A 27,154-nucleotide genomic window follows, 5' to 3' on the forward strand; every position below is an offset into this window, starting at 1 on the left:
CTCTTGTAACAGCTAATAAAAAAAATAAATTCCTCCTCTTTAGTTTGGATCCACCTATAATTATTTTCTTCCTCATTTTTGCAATCCCCTTACTTAATTTGTCTTGGAGTAAACAAAAATAGCTTACCCCAGCGAACCCAGCAGTGTCTTTCCTTTCCAGTTGGTCAAGACATGTCTGAAGCGTTGCATGATTTCAAAATGCTGTCACTGCTGGACTCAAGGAATGAGAAAACTCCGGTTCAAGAGTCCTGAAACAGACATTTGGAGACTTAGAAGAAACAAATGGAAATTATTCTTCTTCCTGCCGTCAGAAATAAACGCCAAGGGCAGCATGCCCTGCGTCCAGACAGCCTCTCCTGGCGGGGAGAGCACGGCCACCCCCAGTACTTGAATTGGGCCACCCAAACCATTAAACTGCGCTAAACATCACAGCGTCGAAATTCTATTTCAGTATAACAAATAAAGGCTTATTTCCCACACCTTTCAGTTTCGGGGGTTTTATCTTCCACTAGACAAATTTTCAAGCTTTTTCTCAACGTACACAACACCTTGGTTTTTGAAATGCTCAGGGCTCCAGGAGCTGGGGCTTTAATTACTGCAAATACCACCGGCCTTGCTGGGACAGGACGCGGCCGGGAGGCACAGCTGGCCCCGGGATCGGCTGTTTTCTCCTCGCCCCGGTGCTTGCAAACCCCCGGGGCGAGGGGCCGGGCTGGCCGGGCAGGCTCTGGGCAGGGGTAGCGTTTTGCCAGCAGTGCCCTGCGTGCTGTGCCCCACACGTGTCCGGCCGGAGGTCCCTGGCTTGGGCAGAGCCGCTCTCGGTGTGGGGTGGCCAAAGTCTGGCTGAGAGCAAACCTCTGCCGGGCATGTTGCCCTCCTTGGGACTGCGTGACCCAGGAGGGACTTTCGTCCGCCTGAGGTGGCCCCGAGCAAAGCTCAGCCTCCAGCCAACCCTGCCCAATGGCTCAGCCACAGGGTCTTGTTCCCCTTCAAATCCCGACCTGGTCCAGCCCATCTGCCCAGCGGCTGCATCCCAGGTGAAATGAGTTTGACTGGTCTCAGCCCATGTTTCAGCTGATTATGTCCAGAACACAAAAATCAGCTGTGCAGAGTGGAGAAGATGCTCCTACGGCTCTGGGACTGTTGACCTAGGTCTGGTCAGAGTGGCTGTGGCGGGCAGCGTGACAGTAACCGGGATGTCCCAGGAGGCACAGGCGGGATGTGCTTTCCAAGTAGCTCCAGCAGTTCTTGGCCTCAGATAAGCCCTCACTGAGAGACCCCTTCCCATGGACTTTGTAGGAAACACCAAAAGCAAAAAATGAAGGGGGAATGTGGAGGTTTAGTCAGAGGCCTTTCTCCCGTGGTGAGAGTGGCGCGTTGCAAACAGCAGATGGGAGGAAAGAGCAGGTCACCATGATGAAGGAGGAGCAGATGGAGGTAGGAACTGGCCCTGATGCCCCTTAAACTCCCGGGGGAGACCGAGACAATTTTCACTTCTCTGTTTCCCAGCCTTCTCCCTGAAGCACGCTGCATGGCCTCCAAGCCGTGGGTGCGGCCGGCCTGAACCCAAGCCCCCCATCCCCGGGCACCCAGTGCACCCCGTCCCCAGGGATGTCTCCGAGGCAGGAGGAGGCGAGGGCACGCCGAAGGCAGCCCTTCCAGTTGCCTTTGCGGGGGACGGAGAGGCAGGGCAGTGCTGGTGGCGATTGAAGCTAGTGATTACTTTAAGGGATTTGCTGTCTCTTTCTTTATCCCTCTCTCTCTCTCTTTTTCTTTCTTCTTTTTTTTTTTTTTTTTTGTTTTCCCCTTTTCCCTCCCTCTTATCCCTTTCGTGGTGCATTTGTCTTCGAGGAACCTGGGGTGTTCTTTTCATCAGTTCAATCTCTCTCTGGCACTTGAGTCCTGATTGGCTGAAGGACTTAGGGGAAAAAAAAATCTTTAATTAAGTAGATAATCTCTTCTTAGGAAGTTCTGCGGCTCCATTTCACCAACCCCCTTTAGCTCTTACTTTAGGATTGGTTACCCTTCACAGAAGTTGGGATTCATCACACCAGGACTGCCGGGTGGAAAATAACTCCATCCCTTCCCTAATTTTGTTGTGTTTCTTTTTTCTTTTTTTTTTTTTTTCTTTTCTTTTCTCTGGTGGTGGTGGTACCCAAGGTTTTTTTTTTAGGATCTCTTTTCTCCCTCTTTATTTGGATTTTATATTTTACATGGACCCTTATCTGGGCATCTTCTTCCTCACTCCTTTCTTCCAATCCTGCTGTGCCTGGTGAGTATCGAGAGCCCCTCAGTCTGTGTCACAGGCAGGTGCTCTTCCCGGACACCCTAAGGAAATTCCTCTTCGCCTTCCTAAATGTCCCCTTTTTCCCACTTAGCTCCGTTCTGGTCTTTAATGGGACAAGATATTTAGCTGAGTCCAAACACACCCATTGGCAGAGAGGTTAGATCTAAAAAAGTCCCCTTTTTCCCCTGTGCCTCCCAACAATAACTATATGGGCCAAATCCTGAGCTGGGGTAAAATAGAGTAGAGGAGAGTGGATACGGAGGATCCAGCCCCTCACTTCCAACTGGGAAGATAACCCGATGGGAGACCCAGGGATTTCTGTTTTTCCAAAGGCTCACAGTCAGCTTGTCTCTTGTCGTGATCAAACCAAGCAGGGCTTCTCCCACGCTCCCCGAAGAGGACCGTCCCTGATTAAGAGCTCAGAGCCAGCAGGGGTGAGTTAGATCCACGGGAGCGTCACTCCGGATGAGCAGCCTGAGACCCCGACTCCTTGGCAGGCACAGGGTCAGGATTACACATGTCTGAAATCCATGCGTTAGGATTTCCTGGGGAGAAACGTCTGGTACGGAGATTGCTACGGCTTGGTTCCCAACCACCTGGGTCCCGTCGGACCAGTTCCTCCGTGCGCAGACCTGCAGTCGTCTCCTGTGGGCCTCTTGCTCTGTCCGAAGGGTGGCTTTACATTTATTTATATGTTTTATAAGGGTGAACAGAAAGAGATTACACTTGCATCAAATCTTGTATCATTCCTTGCACAGTATATCTATCCCATACCCAAGTGGAGGTGGACTCAAATGACCTGGCTCCGTAGGTATATTTTCCTATGTGATTTTTACCGAGTACCCAAACTTTATCCTCCATTTCTGTGATGCCCTGGGGAATCTGCTCAATGGGTTACACACTTATCTCTAACAGCAAGGAAAGTCTTTTCCTGTTCAATTACTAAAATTCCCTGCCTTCCCCATAGCAGATCTCTAGGGTTATTACCATGAATGGAGAAACCAAAATTACAGAAAGAGAAACTCAAGAGTAAATGGAAACTCATCCCTGTTAAGCTGGGAGTGAAAATCATGTTCTTTCAGAGATTTTCTACTCCCTTCATTAAAAGAATGTGCAACAATTTGTAGATGTCTAAATATTATACAGTAGCAAGCTCAAGATAAATCTCCTTTCTGGAACAAGGGAAATATGTATGTTATGCAGAGATGCTAGGCAAGAACTCAGGCTGATTTTGGTTTTATTTTCCTGCTCTTCCTGTGTATGTCTCTTGCTCTCCTCAATATAAACAAGTTTAGAATTCATTAAAGGATTTTTAAAAAGCAACATTTTAAAGAAGCAGTTCAAAGGGAAGAAATTTCAGAGCACAAAGTAGGGTTAAATACAGAAATCCCAGGTATTTTCAATGGAAGTTGGATATCCAAATTCCCTGCCTGCCTTTCAGAAGTTTTCACGTAAGAGGAAAGTTTATAGATCAAGATAGTCCTGCTTCTCTCCACGTGTTGCTCATAGGTCATGATTTCCTGAGAGAAAGGAAAATTGCAAACTTTATTCAAAATGATCATACTACAGACCCTGTCCCTTAACCCTTGGGGAGAAAAAAGCAAGGTTCATGGGAACCATACAATAATCCTGCTTGCAATTTTTGCTGGTCTTCTTTATCTGATCCAACAGCTTAAAACGCAACAAGATTCTTTTTTCCTGTGATTTAATCGTGAGAGTTGGGAGCAGGGGGCAATATAGATCAACAACATTTTTCTTTTATACATATATGTGGCCACTTCCCTTCTCTGAGTGTGGATTAGATTCTGCCGTGTCAGCTAGGTTGAATGGTCAGCGTATTTCTAGATGAGCAATATGTCAGGGTTGCATTTAGGAACTAAAAAACAAATAAATATAACAAAATATATGAGATAATATGAATATCTCATATGATATATGAGATAAATGAAGAAAAAAAAAACCCACGTGAAGCTCCAAATGTTAATGAGTTGCCTCCTGGTCTCCTGTCCTGTGGGAATAATATAACAACCTCTAATGCAGCAGCTTGTTTCTAAATGTTTTTTTGCACTTCAGCTGTGGGCTTGCCTTTAGTTTCCAGTGTCATTGGTTTCCTAATAACTTGGGAGAGTTTGTACTTGAGAACGAAACTCAGATCCAAAGTGACATTGTATCCATTTTCTGCATTTACAATAATGGCAGCAAAGATGTAAATACAGCTTTATAATTTTCTAAAGACCTGAACCAGCAGCACAGTCGCATGAGTGGGCGATAAGGTATCAAGCAAATACTTAAACGGGAGATTTGATAAGGCTCTTGGGGCATATTAAACTGAGGAGCAGGGTGCTGTTATTGGTTAAAGTTGTAACTGAGCAGAAGTTATCAGAGGCTTATTAGTATTTGATATGTGTAAAATATAATGGGACAGCTGCTTGGCAGGGTTATTTCCTTTGGGATCAATAAAACTGTGATAGAGAACTCCTCCTACTGATACTCATTAGTTTTGAGATAATTTCTTAATATCAGATGCAATGAAAATCACTTGCCCTAGATTTGCTTTTTACCTGGATGCATGGAGTTGCAGCGGGGGAAGCAGCGTGCCCTGCCCAGGGCCCTGCATGGGCTGGGGAGGGGGCTGAAGGACTCGGCGGGTCTCCTCTCTCTGCCTGCTGAGGTCTGTGTCCACTCTGCTTCAGTCCGTGTAACGCTGTCCTGGAATTCGAAGGTGGAGGGAAAGGGGTTTAGATAGCTAGAAACCCTGTCGGAGAAGAGAAATAATTGCAAGTGTTTCCTTTCATGTCTGTGATTTCAAAAAGTTTTAAACCAGTGTGATGATACCAAAGTCGTCGGAATTGGGCTGGTTTACACCCCTTGTGGATGCAGCTAGCTAGTTAGTTTAGGATTACATTCAGCTTTCCTTACAGTAATATGGAAAATTAGCAGAAATAAATAAGTGAATAAAAATCACACTACCTAGACAAAAATGAAGCAAGATTTATTTTCGCAGTGATTCCTATTTGCAGCACAGAGATGACTCTAGTGGCACCGTCAATATTGCACTACATCCGTGGGACAAGCGGCTTCAGTACTCTCTGCCCTTGCTGGAGGCTGTATCCAGAGCAGAGATGCGTTTTTCTTAGCTAGGTCATACGAGCAAAGACAAAGCACACAGATTTTGTTGCTGTTATTGTCTTTCCTTCCCTCTCAGCATAAATAAGAAAAATTTCAGCTAGCCTCCAGCCATATGACAGTTCCTTCTCCTGAATCCACTCGCAGCTGCAAGAGTTAAATGTGGGGGGTCAAGCGTACCAGTCTAAACGAATCCTTAACTTGTCTAAGTCCTACAAACCCACCCAGCAGCGTGCCTGCCTGTTGGTCAGAGCACTAGGGGGAAATGCCTTCTGTCTCTCCAACTTAATAAAAATGTTTAGAATATCCTGCTGGGAAATTGCTACTGTACCATTTGCTCAGCTGCAGACGGTGAATTGGCATATCCTGAACTTGGCCTTTTTGTGAACCTTGAGGTTTACCCCAGGAGGAACGGATCCTATGCTTCGGTGCAGTTATGTCAATTGACACCTCCTAACAGGCTGGTTTGCTCTAAACCCCGAATTCGTGCGTTACTGTCCTCCTCCTAAAGCCACCCTTGCAACTGCGCAGATGTTCCTAATCCAAGATGAGGCCAGCAAGGATTTGAAGCAAATCCTTCGTGCACACTGTGAATTTGGCTTTTCCTACAATGCAGACGGGATGTTTTTGATCAGAAAAGCAAGAGGACCTGCAATTCTCTACGTCTTGCCTACACAGGGACATTTTACCCGAGTTTTCTCACAGCTGCTACCAGGGGCTCAGATTCACACTGATGCCATCCCGAGTGTGGTCCCCATAGCAAAGCACTTAGGGGCAAGGCAAAGGACAGGAGGGAAACCAGATGGAAAAATGACTCGTTCATGCTGCTACCCAGTTGCATTAGGATGGGGACCCACAGAGCTTACACAGTCTGAAAAGCCCCAGGTTCATGGCCCTGTGTGATTCAGGTCACCCGATGCTCTAATCACTCAGCTACAGATGCCGTCTCTCCAAGTCCCAGGAAATATTTAATTAGCTGTACAATGCAGAAGCGGCTCCCAAAGGAAAATTCCTCTGCAAAACAGCCATCGACTTCGTGCTAAAGTACCCACGGGGGCTGGAGCACAGCCGGGTCTGAATCCCAGGCCTGGAACAAAGGGAGAGGATCTCCTGCTCTCGCAGTGCCCTGGCACAGCCCTCTCCCTCCCGTTTTCACCCAGGGAAATCTTTCCCAAGGCAAGCTTCATCAGTATGGACGCATTTCCACAAAAAAAAAAAAAAAAAAAAGTTAGACTTACCAGAGTGAAACTTTGCAAACTAGTTCTCTCAACTCCTTCTAAACTGTGAGTAATAGCAAAGACCAGGTTTCTTGTGATTTTGACCAAGCTAAAATAATGAGACCTCCTTTCCGTGGTGTACCCCGGAGAGGGTCTCCGTGCAGGCAGCTCCAGCAGGGGTGAAACAGGCTCGCTGGCCACAGCAGCGGTTTTCCCAGAGCAGGGAAAGACCCTCTCCAAACCTCTCGTGTCTGGGCACCAGCCCTGCCACCCTGTCCGTCCCCATGTCCATGGCAGGGCTGCAGCACGGCTACACTTGGTTCCCCCGGCTTGGGACCGCAGTGCCTGCTTCTGCCTGCGCTCGAGCCCACCCTGGGATGCCCCCGCGCCCTCCGTGCTGGATTGGTAGCACAACAGGACAGAGCCTTTCTCTTCCCTTACCGGGGATACCTGTGGCTCCAGACAGCATCGCTAAACACACAGGGAGGAAAAACCATACCCTAAGCCACGCTTTTCTCCCCCGCATCCAGCCACGGTCCGCCCAGCCACTGGGATTTTCAGGGAATGCAGAGGAGCTAGAAGGCAGAGTGTGGTTAAGGGTGTGCGTTAAGGCTCTGCGGGAGCTAGCTGAAAAGGAGGGACATCCTCCACTAGGTGATATCCAGCACTTGAAGCAGAACATCATCTCAAGAAGAAGCGGAAGAGCCCAGTTCCTCCTGGTGCACGCTCTAGCTTTTTCCCAATCACTCACTCATTGCAAGGTCTCGGTCCACTCATGCCACCTCTCTGGCCTCAGTGTCCTCCTCTGGGGATAGCAGCACTCACCTATCTCTCTGGCAGGGGAGATGCTCCAGAGACTCACCAGAAATAGCGATGAGGGTTGTTTTGCAAACTTGGAGAGACTGGAATGAGGTATTTGTAAGAGAGAGCTCCCTTTTCTTGCTTCATTTATGTCTGGGGATATTTGGGGTTGGCTCTTGGGCCTTTTTAAAGCTTCAGTCCTTTCTCCTGTGAAAGAGATCATCCCGTCACACCTTCAGTGGGAACACCAGAAAGTTTAATTTTGGCTAGGACCCACCCCACCCATACCCCAACTCCCCTGCCGCACAGTGCCCAGCAGCACGGAGAGGACAAGCACGTTTGTGCTCAGCCATCACCACAACGTGACCAAGAGGAGAATGTGAGCGTTCTCCAGCAGGGCTGGTACCGTAGGAAAAAAGGGACCATGATCTGGGGGGATGCTGCTGGGACACACTCTATGAAGGAGCAGTGGTGTGACCTCCTCCTTCCCTCGGCATGGTCCCACAGGGAGGGTGGTCCAGCTGCTGGGCCTGGGGGCAACACTACTAGGGCTAAAGGGGAAGGCTGAGAGAACAGAAAAGCACTAAAAAAACCACCAAATGGGAGGATTGGTATGAAGAGCAGCTGTGTGGAGGAAAGCAAAAGGAGGGAGCAGTGAGGGGGCTGCAGCCCGGTACAGCCTGGTTGAGCGGGGGGAAGGAGAAGGCACCATCCTGGCTTGCAGCAAGGGGAGATGGGGGGAGAGACCCAAGGTGCCTGCAGCCAGGAGACAGGCAGGCTGCAGGGGGCAAGAGGGGAGCCTTGGGATGCCAGGCATTCCCCAGGCCCCTCCGCCACCACCCCCTCCCTGCTGACACCATCTCTGTCTTCCAGGTCAGTGAATAATTTCCTGATGACGGGCCCCAAGGTAAGAGAAATCCCTTTGATCGCTGTCCCTGATTCCACTAAACCCAGGGAGGGAGGGGCTCCTCCCGCCCGCTACCTCTCTATCCAGCCTCGGCCAGAGCTCCCCTCACCCCCAGGTTTCCAGCAACAAGGCAGCGGAGGGCCAGGAATGACCTGCTATAAGCTGCAGCTCCTTGGGCTGTTTCAGCCCTGAACAAGCTTGGCCTGGGGTCCTTTTAAGCTTCTTGGGGCCAGATTTTAGAGATTTGTCTATTGGCATCAGCTGAGGCTCTCAGCTACTATCTATTGCTTCCTGATGATCAGGTTAGCATCAGGATCCACATGCATCAAGCTGGAAATGTATTTTCTGGAGGCTCTGCAAAACATACTTCCCCAAAGAGCACAACTGGAATTACCAGGACCTTGTTCAGTATTTTTGACCCCCCACCTCCTGGCACCCCTCTTTCAGATTTTTTTTTTTCCTAGTCAGGACCAGTTGTAAAATTCACCTGATTTTTGTTCTGCCTATTCCCCAGGAGCACCTCCAAGCCCATCTAGCTCCTTCTACTGCTCTCAGTGCTATGGTGGAGCCGCCTTGCCCCAAAGCTCTGGCTGTCCCCCCGGGCTGCGGTGAAGGAGGCGGCAGGCTGAGGCACCTGCTGGCCTGGAGCTCCCTGGTCTCTCAGGAGAAGGCTCTGCCTCCTCTCGTTCTGGAGAGATAAGGGGTTCCCCATTGCAGGGACTGGCTGACGCACCTCCTAACGTGGCTAACAGCCAACAGCTCAGCCTCCTCCCCGTGGGAGGCTCAGGCTCTGACCCAGCACAGCAAAAATTCCATTTTCTGCTGCTGGTGGCAAGCTCCACTCCCCAGGGGAGCCGAGCCGGAGAGACCTCCTCAGCTCTGTACATCTCGTCTCTGTAAGATGGCATGCAAGCTATTTTCATCTGACTGCCAGCCTCCTGAGGAGCCTGGGGCCATGTTCCTTCTGGTGTTTTGCACTGTGCTGCTCCCAGGTCTAGATCCCGAGGCAGCAGGACCCACGCTACGCAGCGCGGGGCAGGAAAGCTACGCCTGCATCAGCTCCGCTGCGGTGTAGGACGCGGCTTTGCGCTGCCTGCGATGGAAATCAGAGCTGCTGCGTGACTCCCCGGGCCCTGGGAGTAGCCTGGGGACGTTCCCAGCCTGGTGGCCACGGGGCCGTCCCTGCATGCTGGCCAACGCGTCCTGACTCCGTTTTGCAAGTTAACACTGGGAGGGCTGGAGCGGGGCACACGCTGGCCCCGCTCCTGACCCGCTGCTCTGCTCCTAGGCCTATCTCATCTACTCCGGCAGCGTGGCGGCCGGGGCGCAGAGTGGCATCGAGGAGTGCAAGTTCCAGTTCGCCTGGGACCGCTGGAACTGCCCCGAGAGGGCACTGCAGCTCTCCAGCCACGGCGGGCTGCGCAGCGGTAAGGAAACCATTGCATACCGCTACTGGGAACCCCTTGCTGCAGGTTAGAGCCCGTGGGCCCCTCTTCTCGTCCCAAGTGCCTCCTTTTCTTCCCCATCCCCACCTGGGATGTGCCTCCCCCAGGAATGTTCCAGAGGGATCTTTCCAGGATGCCCCTTCACCCAGCAGCTCCCAGACACATGCTGGGATCTAGCTTCAAGACAAGGCAGCCTCGCAATACCAGCATCACCTCCAGACCCTGCAAGCCCCAGCTGGTGCAGGACAGGAGTGTCCCACCAACCCTCACACAACTGGCTCCCCACAAGGATGCACCACCATGGCCTGCAGCACGGGCTGCTGGACACGCCATGCCTGGGTGGTGTCCCTTTCCAGGGTGTCCCAGGGAGGCTGAGATCTAGCATGGGATGGTGGGGTGGAAAGCAGAGGGATGTGGCTAAAGGGGGCAAGAAAGAGTTCATCAGTGGCTGTGCTCTGGCCAAGAGGCAGGAGAAAAGTTTGCCCAGAGCTTCCAGATGTCAGGGTCACCTTGGGCAGAAATCCAGCATCCATCACCTGTGCCACTGCAGGACATGGGGCTGTGGTCATAGTCACTGTATCCCATTCCTTACCTGTTTGCAGATGCCAGAAAATGTTTCAGTGCATACCTGGTCCTCTAGACCCAAGCATGATGCTGGGCTGAGCCCATACCTGTCCTGTACAGGCAGGAGCTGGGTATGCAGGAGAGCCTCAGGCCCCTGGTGGGACTGGCGGTAGACAAAGGACCAGGGCCCCAGGCAGAGGTGGACAGAGGTTTCAAAAGGGGGCCTTGAGGAGGCAATTGCAGCCCGAAGTAACACTCTGGGACTGGGAGCAGGTCCCTGAACCATTCCCATCAAGGTTATCTGCTCAGATCTAGACCTTGCTGCTATAAAATGAAAGCCAAAGGCTCAGTGAAGTCAGGTGGTGATCACCACACCAATCCTGGTGGGTAGGCATGGTCACTGCTCTGAGCCCTGGATGATGTCCATCAGAAGGTATGGCTTGAGGGGACTGTGGGGAAGGAGCTCTTTGATCCTTGGAGAGAGCCCCTTCCCCTCTGGGGTCTATTAGTGAGACGTGGGGGACATTTGGGGGACTGTGCTGTATCCCCACTGCTGAGCTCCCACAAGGACAGCCAAGCATTAAACTCATGCACACCCTTGGAAATGGCATGAGTCAGTCTGGATCAAATTCGGGAGCTTCTGTCTTTGTGCAGTTCAAGCCAAAACTAAGCTAATCTGACATGTAGGGCCTCATCTCCACTCCACAAAGCCTTGCCCATGGCAAATCTCTTCCTACGCAGTCTCCTGCGTGGCAGGAGTCGTTTCTAACACTGGTCTTGCCGTGAAATCCTTAGCGCATCTGCTCTCCTTGTATTCCCACTTGACAGCAAACCGAGAAACTGCTTTTGTCCATGCCATCAGCTCGGCGGGCGTCATGTACACGCTGACGCGGAACTGCAGCCTGGGGGATTTCGACAACTGTGGCTGTGACGACTCCCGCAACGGACAGCTGGGTAAGGAGGGATGAGCTGCCGTCCTACTCTCGCGTCCCAGGCAGCAGGAGACAGCTTTTCTCCTCTCCTCTGCTGATGCCTGCAGAAACAACTCCTCCTCCTGGTCCCTGCACCTGGAAATAATGCCCAGAGAAGAGCTTTGCCTGGCTCAAACCAAAGTAGCTCTCTGGAAGGTAATGGGCCACCTCCAATTTACACCAGCTGAGGCCGAGCCCTTGACGTTTTCCATTACTTTCTAAATGAGCAGGAAAGTAGAAGGGGGTTGCGATTTCCCTGGTTCAAATCAAGAACAACTCTGTTTAAGCTGCCGGAGGGAATGACTGTATCGTACAGGCAGAGGAGAGCATCTGAGCCCGTGCACCCAGATGGCAGGTCTGGTTAGAGCAGCACTCATCAGGGACCTTGGGGATCCCAGGGTCTGCAGGACCAGGGTGGCCCCAGGGAAGAACTACCGGGAGGGAAGGCTGGGTGGCATTCATAGACGCCTCCAGCGTTTGTCAGCAGGGCAGACCCACCAGAGCACAACCAGGAGAACCGCTGTGGCAGCAGACAGCCTTCACCCCGCTCCTGTCGCAGCAGCACCCAGGCCCGCAGCCGCTAAGCACCCCGAGGTGGGGAGCCCCAGGCTGCACTGCTCTAGCTCTCCACTGTTTCACAGAAAACATTGACATTTCAGTCTTTTGTTTTGAATGGAAAGAGGTCAAATTTCAAATTATCAGAACCTTTTAAAAGCCATTCCCCGCCCAGCCATGCTGGGTGGTCGGTACATGTCAATTTATGACAAACTCCTCTGGAGTGTCCAGTAATTTGCTTTATGGGCTAATAGGCTTTAAAACAGCCACTGCTGCTTAGGTGCCTGAGGCATGGGATAGCCTATCTCTAGCAGAGCAAGACTTTTGGGCAACGACACACCAAATTTTATCTTCTCTGGAAAATTGAGTTAGTCATGCTACACTTCTTTTCCCCAAAACATATCTGTTTTTCATGAAAAATTTCCATTGTGCACTTAAAACCTTGGAAGGCAAAGGGCACTTTTGGGCTTGTCCAAACCAGTGTGATTCAATTCTAAATGTCATTGTGCTGAATCCAAGTTGGTGAAAGGTTTCCATTCTCCCTTTGGTCCCAGCTCCTGATTTGGACTTCATCATCCGCTGCAATTACCCACCTCCCATGAGACACCCCTGGGAGAGGGGACCACGATGCTCTGGGGAAGCCCAGGCAAGGGCTGGGCCTTTCAAGAGTGGCACGAGGCCATTAAACCACAACTCCCAAGATGTATCGCCAAGGCACGTTAGGGTCAGAATGTTCCAGATTTCAAATCTTCATAAAGAATTTGGCATTTTTCTCTAGGAGGAAAAGCAGCAAACTGCATGATGTGTTTCCAGCCAGCCCAGCTAAGCTATTTAGCTCCCACGCAGTTAGGAATAGTACCCTCCACATCTTGCTGCGCAGTTTCCCCGTTCTATGCCGACTCCCTTGTTTCTTTATAATTGGAAAATCAGACCCTTCTGAGATGCCAAATGTCATCCCAGGATTCTGGGTGTACCAAAAAGGCATCCTCCTCGATACCTGTGTGCCAGGCATGGGTTGTTTCCTGGCAGAGGAACCTGTTCCCTCTGACCAGGATGCCTCCACCAGTTTGCTAATCCACGTTAGCAAGATGCTGTGCCTGCGAGGCAGACTGAACCAGCCTAAGTCAGGGTTTAAGGGAAGGTGATTGAAGACCCAAAGCCTTATCTATACGCTTGCTAATGCGTAATAATTAACAGCTTCTGAACCCTGCTCTATAGGAAAGCCTGGAAATCCCTGGGTTTGTCGCAGAGGACGTACCCCTTCGCTGCCTGCATGAGCCACTTACTGGCCAGGCCTCAGTAGAAAAGGCGTGAGCCCAAGGGGAGGGAGTTGGGGAGTATCACGAGGCGAAAGACTGGATTTGCCCCACAGCCTCCATTCCCTCCCGTCACTTATGAGACCCTTTCTTGTCCCCAGAGCCACAAGCCAGGCAGGCGAGGGGCTGGTTCCCTGACAACACACATCTCATCTCCTTTCCTAGGGGGGCAAGGCTGGCTGTGGGGAGGCTGCAGTGACAACGTGGGCTTTGGGGAAGCCATCTCCAAGCAGTTTGTGGATGCCCTGGAGACGGGACAGGACGCCAGAGCTGCTATGAACCTGCATAACAATGAGGCAGGTAGAAAGGTGAGCTACTCTCTCCCTCCAGACCTAACAGCGCACACCAGGTTGGCTCTGGCTGTTCGCTGTGGAGAGTCACAACTTGCTGTGGCTAAAAGCACGTGTCCAGAAGAAACACTACCTTGCTGAGGAGAAGGGGATGGCAGCAGTACTGATGTGATGGGTGGTGTTTGTTATAAGGTAGCAAACCTTCCGTGATTACACTGTTAATGGTTTCCTGCTGTCCTCTTCCTCCCAGTTCAAGTATGGGAGTACTGTGGAGAAGCAAATCTGCGAGCTTTAAGCAAACAACCCCTGGGCAGGACTACTGCACGGGGGGGTTGATGGCAAACCCCTCCGCAGGCCTGGAGCCATGTTTCTCCATGCACTGCAGCACAGAAATGACCCCTCTGGGCTTTTTCCTGAACCCCTCTCTCTCCTCACCCTGTAGGCTGTGAAAGGGACCATGAAGAGGACTTGCAAATGCCACGGCGTGTCGGGGAGCTGCACCACCCAGACCTGCTGGCTGCAGCTGCCTGAGTTCCGGGAGGTGGGCACTTACCTCAAGGAGAGGTACCACAAAGCCCTGAAGGTGGACTTGCTGCAGGGGGCAGGGAACAGCGCTGCCAGCCGGGGTGCCATCGCCGAGACCTTCAGCTCCATCTCCAAGAAAGAGCTGGTCCATTTAGAAGACTCTCCTGACTACTGCCTGGAGAACAAGACGCTGGGGCTGCTGGGCACAGAGGGCAGGGAGTGCCTGAAGCGGGGCAAGGCGCTCAGCAAGTGGGAGAAGCGGAGCTGCCGGCGGCTGTGTGGGGACTGCGGGCTGGCGGTCGAGGAGAGGCGAGCAGAGATGGTGTCTAGCTGCAACTGCAAGTTCCACTGGTGCTGCGCCGTGCGGTGCGAGCAGTGCCGCAAAAGGGTCACCAAGTACTTCTGCGTCCGCAAGGAGAAGCGGGAGCGGAGCGGGGGTGGTGGGGCCAGCCGCAAGCTCAAGAGAAAGCTCTAACTTACCTCTGCTCCTCCATGGTCCTGTCTGCCCCTCTCCTCTCCTGCCCTCCCCATCAGCCCCCGACACCATTTCCCTTTGGCTCAGTTTTGTCTCGTTCCCAACGCCACCTCACTGGGGCTTGGACAAGGCAAAAGAGCTTACCTGAGCCCCTAGGCCTTGGCCATCCAGGGCCTTTCCCATTAGTGGGTGATGACTCCTGGGAAGACCCTCAAGTGTTGACAAAATGAGGTGAGATTCAGTCCTTCAACTCAGAGTCACTCTATGCAGTGACTGGTTTTATCGCTGAAAACACAGGTGGTCTTGGTGACTCCTACTCTTTTGAGCTTGTCTGCTCCCCAAATGAGTACCTGCTCTAGGCTTTTGAGTAAGTGAGATCAACACTTAGGAAAGCACAAGGAAGCTGAGATGGCACCACCAGAGTTGGGCAACTCAGAGTGGCAATCCTGAAAACAGAAGAGGCTTCTAGTACGCTAAAAAAATAGAGGCACTAAAATAAAGTTATTGCCTTTTATTAAGCCCTATACGATGAGGGAATAGAAAAGGCATGCAACTCCTTCCTGCAGCAAGCCAGCCTCCAGGAGGCCCACAGCATCACTTCCCATCCTTTGACAGCTTTGCTAAGCTCTCTAGTGCTTTACTTTGCATTTGAGATGGCAGCAGCAGCAAGATTGAAGCTGCTGCTTGACCTGCGCATTAAACAGCTGTATAAAAGAGGAGTCCTATCACTTGCTTTTTACATGCTTTCTCTGTATCTGCTAAACTTCCAGGTCTGGTCTCCCTTTTCACCCCTGCATCCCTGCCAAAGCCCTTGATGCCATAAAGATGCCCTCACACTTCTCCACTCCCTCTTTCCTCCCAAATCTCTCCTAGAGATTCCCCACCTCCTGCTGTACTTGCCAAGCACTCTTACCCTGTCAGCTAACTAACTAAATACTTCCTCCTAGTCTGAGAAAATAATGTCATTTACTATTTAATGGTGTTGTAAATAGGAAAGTGAAGCACTTTGAAGTTTAATTTATTGCACAGTTACTGTGATGTATACGTAGCAGTTTTTCCTCTACCGCTTATTGTATATATTCTATAGGCTAAGCAAGTAGCAGGAAGATTTAGTTGATGCATGTCTGTTCCCTTGCCGTGATTGGGGTAGGGAGAGGGAAGAAGCTATCAGCTGCAGGACCTAGGGAAGCTCACTGCACCATCACAGTGATCTCCCCCAGGCTGTGAGATTATCACCTACTTTGCTGTTTGAAGTGTCCTTTAGCCAGATGAGAAGCCAGTGGAGCTAAGTTACTGGCCATTAGATACGTCTTATAGCCAATATTTGTAAACCAATAGCCAATGCAATAAATCAGTAGCCAAGTGCTTGCAAAATTCTGTCGTGTCTAAGTAGTTGGGTGTTTTTTTTCATCCAATTGCATGTGTGGATGTATGTAGTTACAGTTCTGGAGACTAAAACCCAGCCACTTACCCATCTGTTAAGCGTAAGAAAGGCTGAGCAGTTCCCTCCATGCAGCACAACCTTGGCCACTACCAGGAAGGGAAAGGGCCTGCCCTCTCCTTGAGCTTGCTTGAGGTTGCATCCCACTGCAATGCAGCTGCCGGGGGAAAGGGGATGGGAGGAGGGCCTACAGGGTCCAGTTGCCCACTTCAGAGATGATACATTAAAGACACTCAGCAGTTTGTATGTGTCTCTTAGTTATCAAATACCCCCTCAATCCTAAGACTAGTTTGCTGGGGGTGGGAATTTGGACCTAGGGCAAGCTGGGGTCTCACCAGAGCAAGAGCATTCATGTCGAGCAAGAATCTGTCCCTTCAGAAGGTGCAAGAAAGAATCTTGGCCTGTTCTCAAGGAAACCTGAAATACTTCCACTTCACACATAAACCACCACCTGTTTGAGCAAAGGTTCTTATTAATACTATGACCATGCCCTTGGTTTCCCTTGCACCTCTGTCAGCAGTTCCTCCATCTGCCTCCGTTGGGAATGCATCCTTGAGCAGGAAAGCAAAGAGGTGGCAAGAGCCTCTCACCCAGCAGGGAAGGCTCCAGCACGGGCTGGCTTCAGGACCACTGCAAGGCAGAGAGGACAGTTTCTACCCCCTTGTCCCTCTGTGACCCCCATTCCATAGCCAGCAGGAAATGTAAGAAAAGGAGAAGATGTGGAAGCTGTTTCCCATTTCCTCCCCCTCCTCAGCACATGTCAGGCTGTGCTACCCTGCCCCTCCCCTGCTGACATTATTGCCCCACACGGTTGCCCTGTGAAGGCCGTGGCACAGCCCAGGATGCGCCCGCTGGGCACACTGATGCCTGTTGGTGAAGGGGACGTGCGGGGAGCATTACACGCGTGAGCTCCACCGCCGCGTGCTTCTTTCTCCAGGAGAAGATGGCGACACTGCAGCTGCAAAATGTGCTGACCTCAGCAGCAGGTCGGGGCCGGAGGGGTCCCCCCTCCCCGGCGCAAGGAGCCCTTAGTGGTAAAGGCACTGCTGCCATTGTGCGGCAGGATTGGATGCTTCCATGTATTCATTTCGGTTTAATGAAGGCGCATTCCTCAGAGGAGAAATATTTACATTCAGCTTCCCAGGTGGTCACCTTCGCCCAGATGACACACAAACAGGCAACCCCCCGCTCCCTTTTCCAATCCAAACCTCTTTAGAGGGCTCAGGGAGGAGGGGAGCAAGGGGAGGGGGGCTGCTGGGGAAGCAGAATAGAGAAGGGAACAAAATGCTAATAAATCAGCCAGCCAGCCCTTTTCCCCTCCCCTCTGTGGAGTCAATGGAAAGTGTCATTTCACATGCTAATCCCCCTCCGCTCTCTTCACAACACCTTTTCCGAAAAGTGTTTGGGAAAAGTCCTTGTGGCCCGTTTACAGCTCCCTGCCGCTTCGGATTCCTTCTTGTCTAAGGCCGCGGCCCCGTGTGGGTCTCTCCCTCCAGCAGGGCTCCTTACAAAAAAAATCTCAACAAAGACTTTGGAGTTCATCAGCCTCCCACTGAAATTCACAGCTGCTGAACAAACTAATCCCCTCTCTTGGCCTTTCTTCCTTTCAATGGGTTCTTGGCTTCAAAGACACTTTGGGAAAGGACTTTGTGGGGACTCACACTGCTCCCTCAATAGAAGTTAGTGCAAGCATTATCTTCAGAGCAAGTGGCTTTACAAACAAATACTGCCTAACAATCTCTGCCCCTCCAGCTCCCCCAAACACACACAAGCCTAGCCTGCAGACATGATGTTATCTGCAACAGGATTAGAGCTCTGTTCTCTGTGCCCAGGGATCCTTTCCTAACCGCTCCCCCCACCATTCTTTGTCAACCCAAAGGCCTTCTCATCCAGCAGAAAGTGCTTTCTCTGTGGAGCAGGGCAGGGATGCTGTGGTACCATGTGCCTACATGGGAGGAGGCAACGCCGAGGAGCCACTGTCTGCAGACACCAGCCAGCAAAGATAGCACTATTAATGGAGGAGCGCTTTCCAGTGGGACTTGCGAGGACATATACTGCACCTGGGTCACAAAGACAGGGCTTCCGCCACAAGCCTCTCAAAGACCATCAAGTGGTTCACCTCACTTCCCCCTGCCTTGTTTCCCTACCAAGAGTTTTAGGGACAGCGCTCGCTGGGGTAAACCTGACGCAAAACTGAGGAACAGTGGGACAAGGGGGCAAGCAGGAAGGATTCGCAGCAAAGGCTAGGTAAAAAGCCGGTCTCTGCATGAGTCTATGGGTAGCAGGAGCTGTGCATGCTGGAGGAAGCTAAAGTCAAATGCATCTGAGAAATACATGGAAAATCTGTGCTTATTTCTCAATGGCATAAGTGGCCCGAGTTAAAGAGAGGTGCTGGACTGCACAGGGTACTATAACTGGATCCAGAAAGGCAGAATCTAAGAAATACCAGGCTTGTTAAATGATCTCAGAAAGATGGGACTTTCCTCATGTACTTGTTAAAAAAAAAAAATCTATGCCTCCAGGGCTAGCTGCTCACTTGTACAGCATCAGAAGGGGTCATAACACAAGTGCTGCCTTTGAAAATCAGCATGCATCTCTCTGATGGGGGACAGCTGGGAGGCCAGACTGGTTGCTAACCATGCTGCAGCTCTGCAAGACTCCCTTACACTTGGTGCTTGCCTCTGCCAGCAGTGGAACTAACAAAGGTTAGTTTTCCCTGAATGCGTGCGTTGTGTCTGTAACACCCCAGAACTCTCATAAACTGTGGTCCCTCCCCAGCAACACCCCTTCAAATCTTCCCCATCCAAACGTTTCTCAACCTTTACTTCCTATCAAGTCCTGCAACCACAAGCCTGCATATTTCAGAGTTTCATGTGTGCTGACTGGCTGGCCTGCACATATATACTAAGCTAGCCAGCTGACAGCAAAAAGTAAACAAAGTCTTTGAGATTACAGCAGTCTTTTTGCAAAAGCTAGCTTGATTCCCCCCCCAACTTTATCTTAGTACTGATGTTTCACTTTAGCCTTTTTACCTCTTTAAAAGCCTAAATGAAATCAGCCAACAGATTCAGAATTTAGTAACTAATGGTAAGAATTGACAATTCAGTGGTATAAATCTGATTTCCACACACGTCAGATCCTCATCCTAGTTTAATGGCATGGCTTCAGTGGTGTAATATTGATTTCCAGCAGAAGAGGATCTCATCAAGGGCTCCCTGTTTCCTTTCTGACATACTTCCAGTTCCCAATGTCAAGTGCAAAATCCCCAACACTGTTGTGATTCCCCAAGAGAGCCTCAGACAACCCGGGGACCTTCTTGTGTCTGATGCAGAACAGTCACAAATGAGGTGGGTGATCTGGAGAAGACCCTACAGCCCTAGGCAGTGGGTAAGGCCTGAGGTCTCACCACACCAGGGCAGTTGCTGCCCACACCAGCAGAACCCAGCATCGGGTTTGCCCCACATCATTCTCAATTGCCCCTCTCACCAAAGCCGGTATCTCAGCTCTCAGTCGATGGCCCTGCAGACTGAGGGAAGTCCCCTGTAGGTGACAAGCCTATTAAAAAAAAACTGGCAGCATCACAAAACACAGCTTTTATTTCACTGTTCTGTAATCTCTTTGTGCATCAAACTGCAGCAATAGAAACAACACAGCAGCCAACAAGGAGGCACTTTGACCTGGAAAGGAGAGAATGAGACACGTCCTCTCTCTCCCTTCCCTGATTTGCCTCCCTCCTGTCTCCTGGTAGAGCAGGCTGATTCATGTAAGTCACTGAACAACAGGCCCACGATGGCATTATCACTCAATCAGCAAGCAGAGGAAGCAGGGGCTGGCTGCAGCCAAATGTTGGGAAGAAGCCTTGCTCCCAGCTAGGGCCCAACAATTATGTTGCCTGGTTAGCGTGAAGGATGGTGAGAGAGAGAGGAAGGCAAGGAGGGAGGAAGAGAGGGAAAGGTGCACGCACACAGATGTGCCCTAAAATCCCATCTGCCTTCACAGACTTTCTCCCCAGGACACCTATGCTTCAATCACCTGTTTTACCCCAGAGAAAATGCCACAGTGATGAAAAGCCTCAGTACAGCCATATCCTCGAGACCTGACAGCATCTTCCTACCACCATAGTGCCAAGGGGCCTTTGAGAACCACCTCTGCACTTATCTGTTACTGTAGGTAGAATGAATGCACTACACTTGGAGCAATGAGCTGTCTCCCCGTACTCAAGTCTGGGCTGGTCAGACTAGCTCAAGGGTATTCTATATGGACCTGAACAATCCCTGCTCCTCTTGAAGACCCTAGACTGTCTGAAAAGCCTGATGTAGGAAGCTTTTAGATAACACCAGTGGGCAAAAGGCCAACTGTGCTAACACAAAGGAAGTAAAAAAGGCCAGGAGCCAGAGAGGCCAGCTTTTAGCCCAAAACCAGGATGTGACCAGCTCTGGGGAGGAGTGCACAGAGCCTGCTCACATCCCTGAATGGGAGAGTCCCAGGAGTTGGACGGGGCAATCAGCCCTGGGCCTGAAATATAAAGGGCTCAAGCCTGCAGTTTATTGGGGAAAAGATATAAAGGAGGGGGGATAGAGGGTAAACAGGAGAATCAACTAGGAAAAGAGAGGGCTGGGTGAAGAAGAGAGAGAACCACAGCTAGCCCAGAGCAGGCTGGTAGTTAGCCCTAGTTGTAGCAGGATATGGGTGCAGAAGGGCAAGAGGGCAAGTCAAGGATGAGAATGAAGAGAAAGGAGGAACCAGAGGACAGATCCTCACTGCAGCCCAACAGAGCAGGGACACCCCAGCCTAGGTCCCAAGGGAGCCCAGATATCACTCAGGCAGTTTACACTGCAGCAGGGAATAGAGCCTGAGGCTCTTCTGTCTGGTGGCGCTGCAGGTGCCAGCCCTGTTTGTCTCCTAAAAAAAAAAAAGCAACCCCTTTGTACCAAGAATACAGGGAAGAGGGATGGTCTCTGTGCAACCTGGACAGCCTGAAATTAAGATCCCTGGGCTGGGAAACAACCTCAGACTAGTAAGATAGAAGAGAGAAAGAACAGTCTCCAGGAGTCCCAGGCACCAGTGGGCTGTCTGGAGAGTGGATGGAGCCAGGCGTGCTGGCCCAGCACAGTTCCAGGCACTGGCACAGACTTAGTTCTCCAGAGTCAGAAGGAGAGTCCACAACCTGCAGCACATCAACAGGTGAGGGAGTCCACCAGCTCTCAGCGTGCACTGTTCCAGCTGCTCCACACTTTACACATTCAGCTTGCCAGCAATGGTCATGAGGACTTTCAGGATGGGCATGAAACCAGACACCTCACTGAAACTGCTGCTGCTCACCACTTGGGTATGAACCAGGAGACCTTGTTGGTAGTTCCTAGCCTCAATGCAGCGGGCAATTTCATGGAGACCCATGAGGATGGTTGGAGAGAGCTGTGGGGAGGGAGCAGAAATGAGTCAGCATGCTCAGCACTGTAACACAGGCCACCCTCCCTTCACATCCTTCCCTCCTGTTCTCCACCTCATCCTCACCAAACAGCACCTACACAGTCAAGCACAGGCAGGAAAGATAAGTCTGCTTCCTCCCTTAGTTTCCCAGCCTACAATAAACATTAGTCTAATACCCAGGCTGGGTTACAGTGAATGTAGGTCCTAAGTAATGACATTGCAGCATTAATTGAATATCTGATGTATCTGAGGAGGTCAAAGGTCCATCTAGGACAGAATCCTGTCCCTGTTCAGGCCTAATATGGACACTCAGGGAAAGGGTGTATGTTAAAAGATTCTTCTCTTGATAGCTATCCCTCCAGCCACTGGCATTAGCAGCTTCAGACTTTTCTAAGCCAGAAGTTACACTAGGTTCACACTTAACAACTACCCCCAATTGTCCATTCCCATCTGGAACCTGTATATATGCCAGTATACTTCCTGGGGGTAAAAGCACCCTGCAAATACCTCCCCAGCTTTTCCTTACACTATGTCTGGGCCAAGGTTAAGGAATAAGAGATAAGGCTGGCTGGATTCAAGGTGTATTATAAGGTTTGGCACTCCCCTAGCTTTCTCAAGAGGATATGTGCTGGTAACACTGCGACAGACACCAAGGCTCACAACCCCATGCAAAGGTGGGATCAGGAGCCCAGCTGGACCACAGAGAATGGTGGCATCTACTTACCACCTGCTCACGGAGCTTCTCATACAGACACTCCAGTCGCTGCAATGCATCCTCCAGCTTCCTTCGGGTTTTCTGAAGTGAAACAAGCATTGCTAGCTCTGCTAGAGCTTCAAAGTCACCTCTCCCAGAACCAAGTTGTTCTTGCTCAGTCCCTCCCCTCCTCTCTTCTTCTCACAGCACTGAATTGTAAGAATTGAATTCTTACAATTCAGCTGCATCTCAGCCTCTGCCAGCCAGGGACTGTGATACAAGCCAGCCATGACCTCACTGTGCATGTATACATGCATGCATTCTCTCCCAAGACAGGAAGCTGCGTTTTCCCCTTTTCCCATCTCCCAGCCTAGGCGTTCCTCCCTTCTGCCAGTGCTTGCAGACCACAGGACAGTGTGACTACTTCCAAATCTTGAGAAACATCCACTAGTTGACCTATGGGGCATTCAGACAACCTCACCCTCACTGACTTAAGCAACAGCTTCCTCCTGGTCTTGAAGAAAAGAGGGAATATCCTTCCCACTCTAGGTAACTACCAAGGAAAGGGCTGGAGTACTGAAGCTCTGGTGGGACTGTCCCCATTAACCCCACCTTGGATAATCCACTCACAGGTAAATAATACCATGGATAGAAATGCCTGGCTCTGGGCAATGCTGGGACAGGCCTGGCAGCCTTAGGACCTCAGGCGCATTGCATTGCTGTACCAACCCAGCTACTCAGCCTCCACGTAAACCAAGGGCTTAAGCCCAAAACAACAGGCCTTTCTGCTCATAGAGGAAACCTTAGGTTATCTCCCGGAAATTTCTGCACTGCACTGTCAGAAAGCACAGAGCAAACATGCTGAAGCTGCTGCTACACACAAATTGTCTGACTCTGGGGTAGCATTTTGGGCTCAGTGCTCGTCCCAACACCCACAAAGCAGAGGTATTCTGGAAGGCTTCATGGTGCCCCCAAGCTCTGGGAAGCCTTAGTAACCTAACATGATGCTGCAAACATTGCTTTTCTGCTTCCAGACAGTCTGGCCTGATACATTCACGCAACGTGACATGTATGCCAACAGCCTTCCAGGAACCAGAGCTGGAAAAATTACAGTGACTTGGACACAAAGACTGTCTGGCTTTCTCTTCCACCCAGGATATTTCAGCCTTTCCCTCTAAGCTCTAAGGACAGCTGGTAATACCAGCTCTGCAGGAACTATCTACAGATCAAGCCAGTGAAAAAGGAAGCTGAATTAGCAATAGTTTCTTCTACTTTCCTCAGAAAAAAGAGCCAGAAGAACAGAACCATTTCTCCAATAAGCCAATGAGAAGCAGTGGATAAATGCTAGAGAATACATCTCAGGTCCCAAGAGATGGACAAGTCTACAGCCTCAAGGAAGGAGGTAGGTAGAGATTAGCCTGGTTATGGGGACAGGACTCTTTCTCTCTTTTCCCAGCCAAAAGAAGGAAGCACCAGTCAAACATCTGTGAGGGCAAAAAAGCCAAAGATCAGAGAAGGGAGGACTTACTGGATCAGTGGCAACAGCAGAACAGCGTTGCACCAAGCCTTCAAATGTGGCCTTCAGAGCCTGGTGCTCAGGGGGCACCTCCTTCTTCTCAACCCTCTCCACAGGTAGCTGGTGATACTGACAGAAAGAGAAGCAACTGCATGAGTGTGACAGGAGCATGAAATCCCTCCTGCAACTATGAACAGAAAGAATTTCACCCTTTTTCAAACCCAGAGTATACCTGGAAGCACAGAGTTACATTATAATCTTCAGACTGTGGTACAGCTTCAGGTCTCTCTGGATTCCCAACTCCCTGCAGGCTGACATTCTGCCTGTACTCCCTCCCTCTCTCCCAGCATACCCAGGTGTCATTTTCCACCCTGGCAATTCCTCTGACACTCAGTAGGAGTGTCATAGGAGCAACATAAGCCTTGCAGTTGCCAAGTAATAAGAATCTCAAAAGCTGAGTTGTTTTTCTACTTGACAAGGAGCTGGTGGCTGGGGAACAACACCCCACTTTCCCTGGGTACCTGAAGGCTGCCTTCCTTGGGTGCTCCTGGGGGTGACTGGCCAGATTCTTGCAACCTGGACAGCTGAGGATGGATCCCTTGGGGCTCAGACAGGCTCATTACTGGAGCTGTGATGGGAGCTGGAGGAGTAAATTTCTCAGGCAACTGTCAGCAAAAAGAAAGAAAAAAAAAATATCAAGAAAACCAAGTCCAAGGAAGGAGGGTTGGTTACACTCTCCACAGTCAAATTCAACTTCCTTTCTAACTTGCATAGTGCCCAGTTCTCAAGATGATGTGTAACACATCCCTGTTCTTTCAGGCCCCTGACTCAGAGCACGGGGCCCTTCCTCTTGCATCCTAGATGAACAGTCAAAGTGACAGCAAGAAAACTCCTCTGGAATTGTTCAATCAAACAGATCCGTTGCCCCTGAAAGCACTGGTCCTCAGAAAGCCGCCTTGGCTCTGCGACGGCACGAGTCCTGAATGTAGAGATTAGCAGCAGTAAAGTGTCCAACAGTGCAAGTGCTGGGGGAAATCCCACGACATGGGGGGAGAATCCTCTTGCAAACACTTCATCGTGCCCCTGCTAAGCCAGAGAGTCAGGATAGATTCACTCTGACGGGGCTAGATCAAAAGGAGATGGCTTTAACAAGAGGCTAATCCTGTTGTAGTGAGCACAGCCTGAAGCAGGTTCCCAGCTATGCTGCCAGAAAAAGGGCGAGAAGTCTGTTCCAAGCTAAAGGAGTGGGGGGTGGGAATGATGCCAAAGAAGCTTCTTGTCACATCTGCCAGCAGGCAGCAGTGATAGAAATGGGTAGTGAGAGCATTTGTTGCTAAGAAGTCAGCTCACAGGTCCTTCAGTGCAATCACTATAAGGCAGAGAGCAGCAGGGCCAACATGGCAGACAGCTCACAGCTACACCTGTCCCAACTTCTTTCAGCAGAAGTGCCTTATCAGTTGGTATCAGCACCTGAAGAAAATCACTGCGGGTCTTACTGTGCTGAGGGGAAATGCTGCCCCCAGCTGTCAGGTGTGAAGTGAGCACGATCTCCCCAGCCACTATAAAAAAAGGTGCGTGGGCAAGGGGATAAGATTAAATCCTTATTTCTAGCAACAGGCAACTGTAGTCAGCCTGGGAAGTACTGACAGAGGATGCAGCATCGCAGAGGACAACCATGTTACAAAACAGCCACATTGGAAAACGGCATCCAGTCTGGATGGCAAAGGGCCAAGATAACTTAGACTCCAGTCCTAGGTATGCATGTAATGCAGAAGTAGACAGACCAACATGGAATGAGACCTGCTGAATGTGATAGGGAGCATTTTTAGGAATGTATCTGTTGCATGGAGCTCCCTGGCTAAAAGACAACCAGCACATATTACAGCTGAAAGCTTACCTTTTTCTTTTGAAGACCTCCTCTTATAGCAGAGGGATCAGTCCAAGATTCCTGAGCTGCCAGGAGAGAGAACAAGACACAGATGTCAGACTTGCAGAAGGCGGCCACAGCAACAATTCATGGTTGCTTGCATGGTTTGGGACTTCCCTCAGCAAGAGGGCACATGGCTCCAATTCCCCCATCATTGCACCTTCAGACCATTTCAACCAATGAGTTTCAGACCCAGCTCACAGGCCCAAGAACTGCTCTTGCTTCCCTTTCTCTTGCTTAATTTCATTCTTAGCACCCCAGTATGTGCACAGGCTTCATGAGGTGTTGTCTGATCAGACTGAACTGACACACACCCACTCCCACACAGAAAGCTTTTTTTGCAACTACCTGAAGCTTTCCACATTCTTCACAGGCTGCAGAAGTCAGTCTCAGAGTCAGGCCTGAACCTTGGTCAGGACCTGCATGTGTGTGCACATCAGGGTTCGGGGATTTATGGGTGAGAGAGAGATTCTCACCAACATTCGCAGGAGTGCCTCACAGTGGCAGTCCACAGCAATACAGGTTGCTGTGATAAAAGGGGGAAAAGTTAGGGGTGGATTGCTATTTTCCCCTTCCAAAACCATGTTCAGAACCAAAGCTTAGCAAAATTTGCTGGGTTCCCAACTAGAAGGGAATAGACTTAACCAGTAAATGCCTTGGGAGCAGAGGCGTGTCTCAGCAGATGCTTCTGTGGTACCTAGCTTCTAACCTTGCTCCAGGTAATCAAAAATCCATCAGACAACATGACATCAAAAGAGTTGCAATCACACTTCATTCTGCTAAGGTCAGATTCCAACTACCTTGTCTGCTGCTATCCTGTAAGGGTACCCACATCTCTAGACAAAACCCCAATGCTTCTTTTGTCACACCAGTATTAATAACCTCAAGCCCATGAGACAGGAATAATCTGTGAGAAAGTGGCATAATTCTAAGGGGCAATATCAGAATTGCTGGAGCTCAGTGCCACACTTAATGAGCCACTGATCCTGAACTGAGCTTTAAAAAAAAAAAATCACAGGGGAAAGATGCAAAAGGTGCTTCATTACTTTAATTACCTTTATTATTAAAATTCTGGCAGCCTCTTTTTGCCCTCCCTTTTCCCATGATTTCAAGACTCACTCTCTGATGAGTTTGGATCAGTAGTTTAATTAAGTTGGCACTTACTTCTAGCTTGGGGATTCTGTGCCCTAGAACTCTGCTGGCCCCCACCGAGCCTGTGGCCTAGGAGTCCTTGGCATTATTCCAACCTAGTGACACTCTGAATCTTCACAGGAAACAGCTATTTAAATTATAGTCTTTAAGCCAGGCACTTAATCATCAGACATGAGACAACAGGACCCTGCTGCATTTTTCTGGGGTAAAACTCTGACCATCTTGCCTACAATACTTGTGAAATAGGATTTCTCACCAACCCTGAAAGGAGTGCCCCATGACAGCAGTCTCCAGCAATGCCTGTCCTAGAAAAAACAAGACTGTCACAGGCTGAAGTCAGGGATTATCCCGTCCGGAAAGGAGATCAGCCAACATGTCGCTGTCCTTCACCCTGTCCCTGATGCTCCCAGGAGCGTGGGATTTCTACAAGCAGAGATCTCTCTTCATTGCTCTAGTGAGAATGTGTTCATGAGCTGTTCAGATCATGTTCAGGAATTTCCAAAGCAAGTTTGGCT

The 27,154-nt window shown here is 50.3% G+C and overlaps 2 protein-coding genes across 2 annotated transcripts in view; one reads left to right on the top strand and one right to left on the bottom strand.

Moving 5' to 3' along the window:
- The first annotated feature begins 2,213 nt into the window (after positions 1–2,213).
- On the top strand, positions 2,214–14,479 carry WNT8B (wingless-type MMTV integration site family, member 8B). Its single transcript, XM_010286423.1, has 6 exons — positions 2,214–2,272; positions 8,305–8,338; positions 9,627–9,765; positions 11,176–11,301; positions 13,355–13,497; positions 13,922–14,479. Exons 1-6 carry the CDS (start codon positions 2,214–2,216, stop codon positions 14,477–14,479), a joined length of 1,059 nt encoding a protein of 352 aa, XP_010284725.1.
- Positions 14,480–20,795: 6,316 nt separating this feature from the next.
- SEC31B (SEC31 homolog B (S. cerevisiae)) overlaps positions 20,796–27,154 on the bottom strand; it is a 31,249-nt gene continuing 24,890 nt past the window's right edge. The window contains exons 21-25 of the mRNA XM_010286424.1: positions 25,458–25,513; positions 24,082–24,225; positions 23,573–23,689; positions 22,075–22,146; positions 20,796–21,335 (exon numbers count right to left, since the gene is read on the bottom strand). Of these exons, the coding sequence (XP_010284726.1) occupies positions 21,156–21,335; positions 22,075–22,146; positions 23,573–23,689; positions 24,082–24,225; positions 25,458–25,513 (569 nt within the window). The 3' untranslated portion in view covers positions 20,796–21,155. The remainder of the gene's footprint in view (positions 21,336–22,074; positions 22,147–23,572; positions 23,690–24,081; positions 24,226–25,457; positions 25,514–27,154) is intronic.

Source organism: Phaethon lepturus, unplaced genomic scaffold (assembly GCF_000687285.1).
Source record: "Phaethon lepturus isolate BGI_N335 unplaced genomic scaffold, ASM68728v1 scaffold19024, whole genome shotgun sequence".
Lineage (NCBI taxonomy): Eukaryota > Metazoa > Chordata > Aves > Phaethontiformes > Phaethontidae > Phaethon > Phaethon lepturus.

Excerpts from the sequence above, each read along its gene's own strand:
- WNT8B (XM_010286423.1), top strand. The coding sequence starts at position 2,214 with ATGGACCCTTATCTGGGCATCTTCTTCCTCACTCCTTTCTTCCAATCC. Across the intron at positions 11,302-13,354 it reads CTCCCGCAACGGACAGCTGG|GGGGGCAAGGCTGGCTGTGG; the intron begins GTAAGGAGGGAT and ends CTCCTTTCCTAG. Across the intron at positions 13,498-13,921 it reads ACAATGAGGCAGGTAGAAAG|GCTGTGAAAGGGACCATGAA; the intron begins GTGAGCTACTCT and ends CTCACCCTGTAG.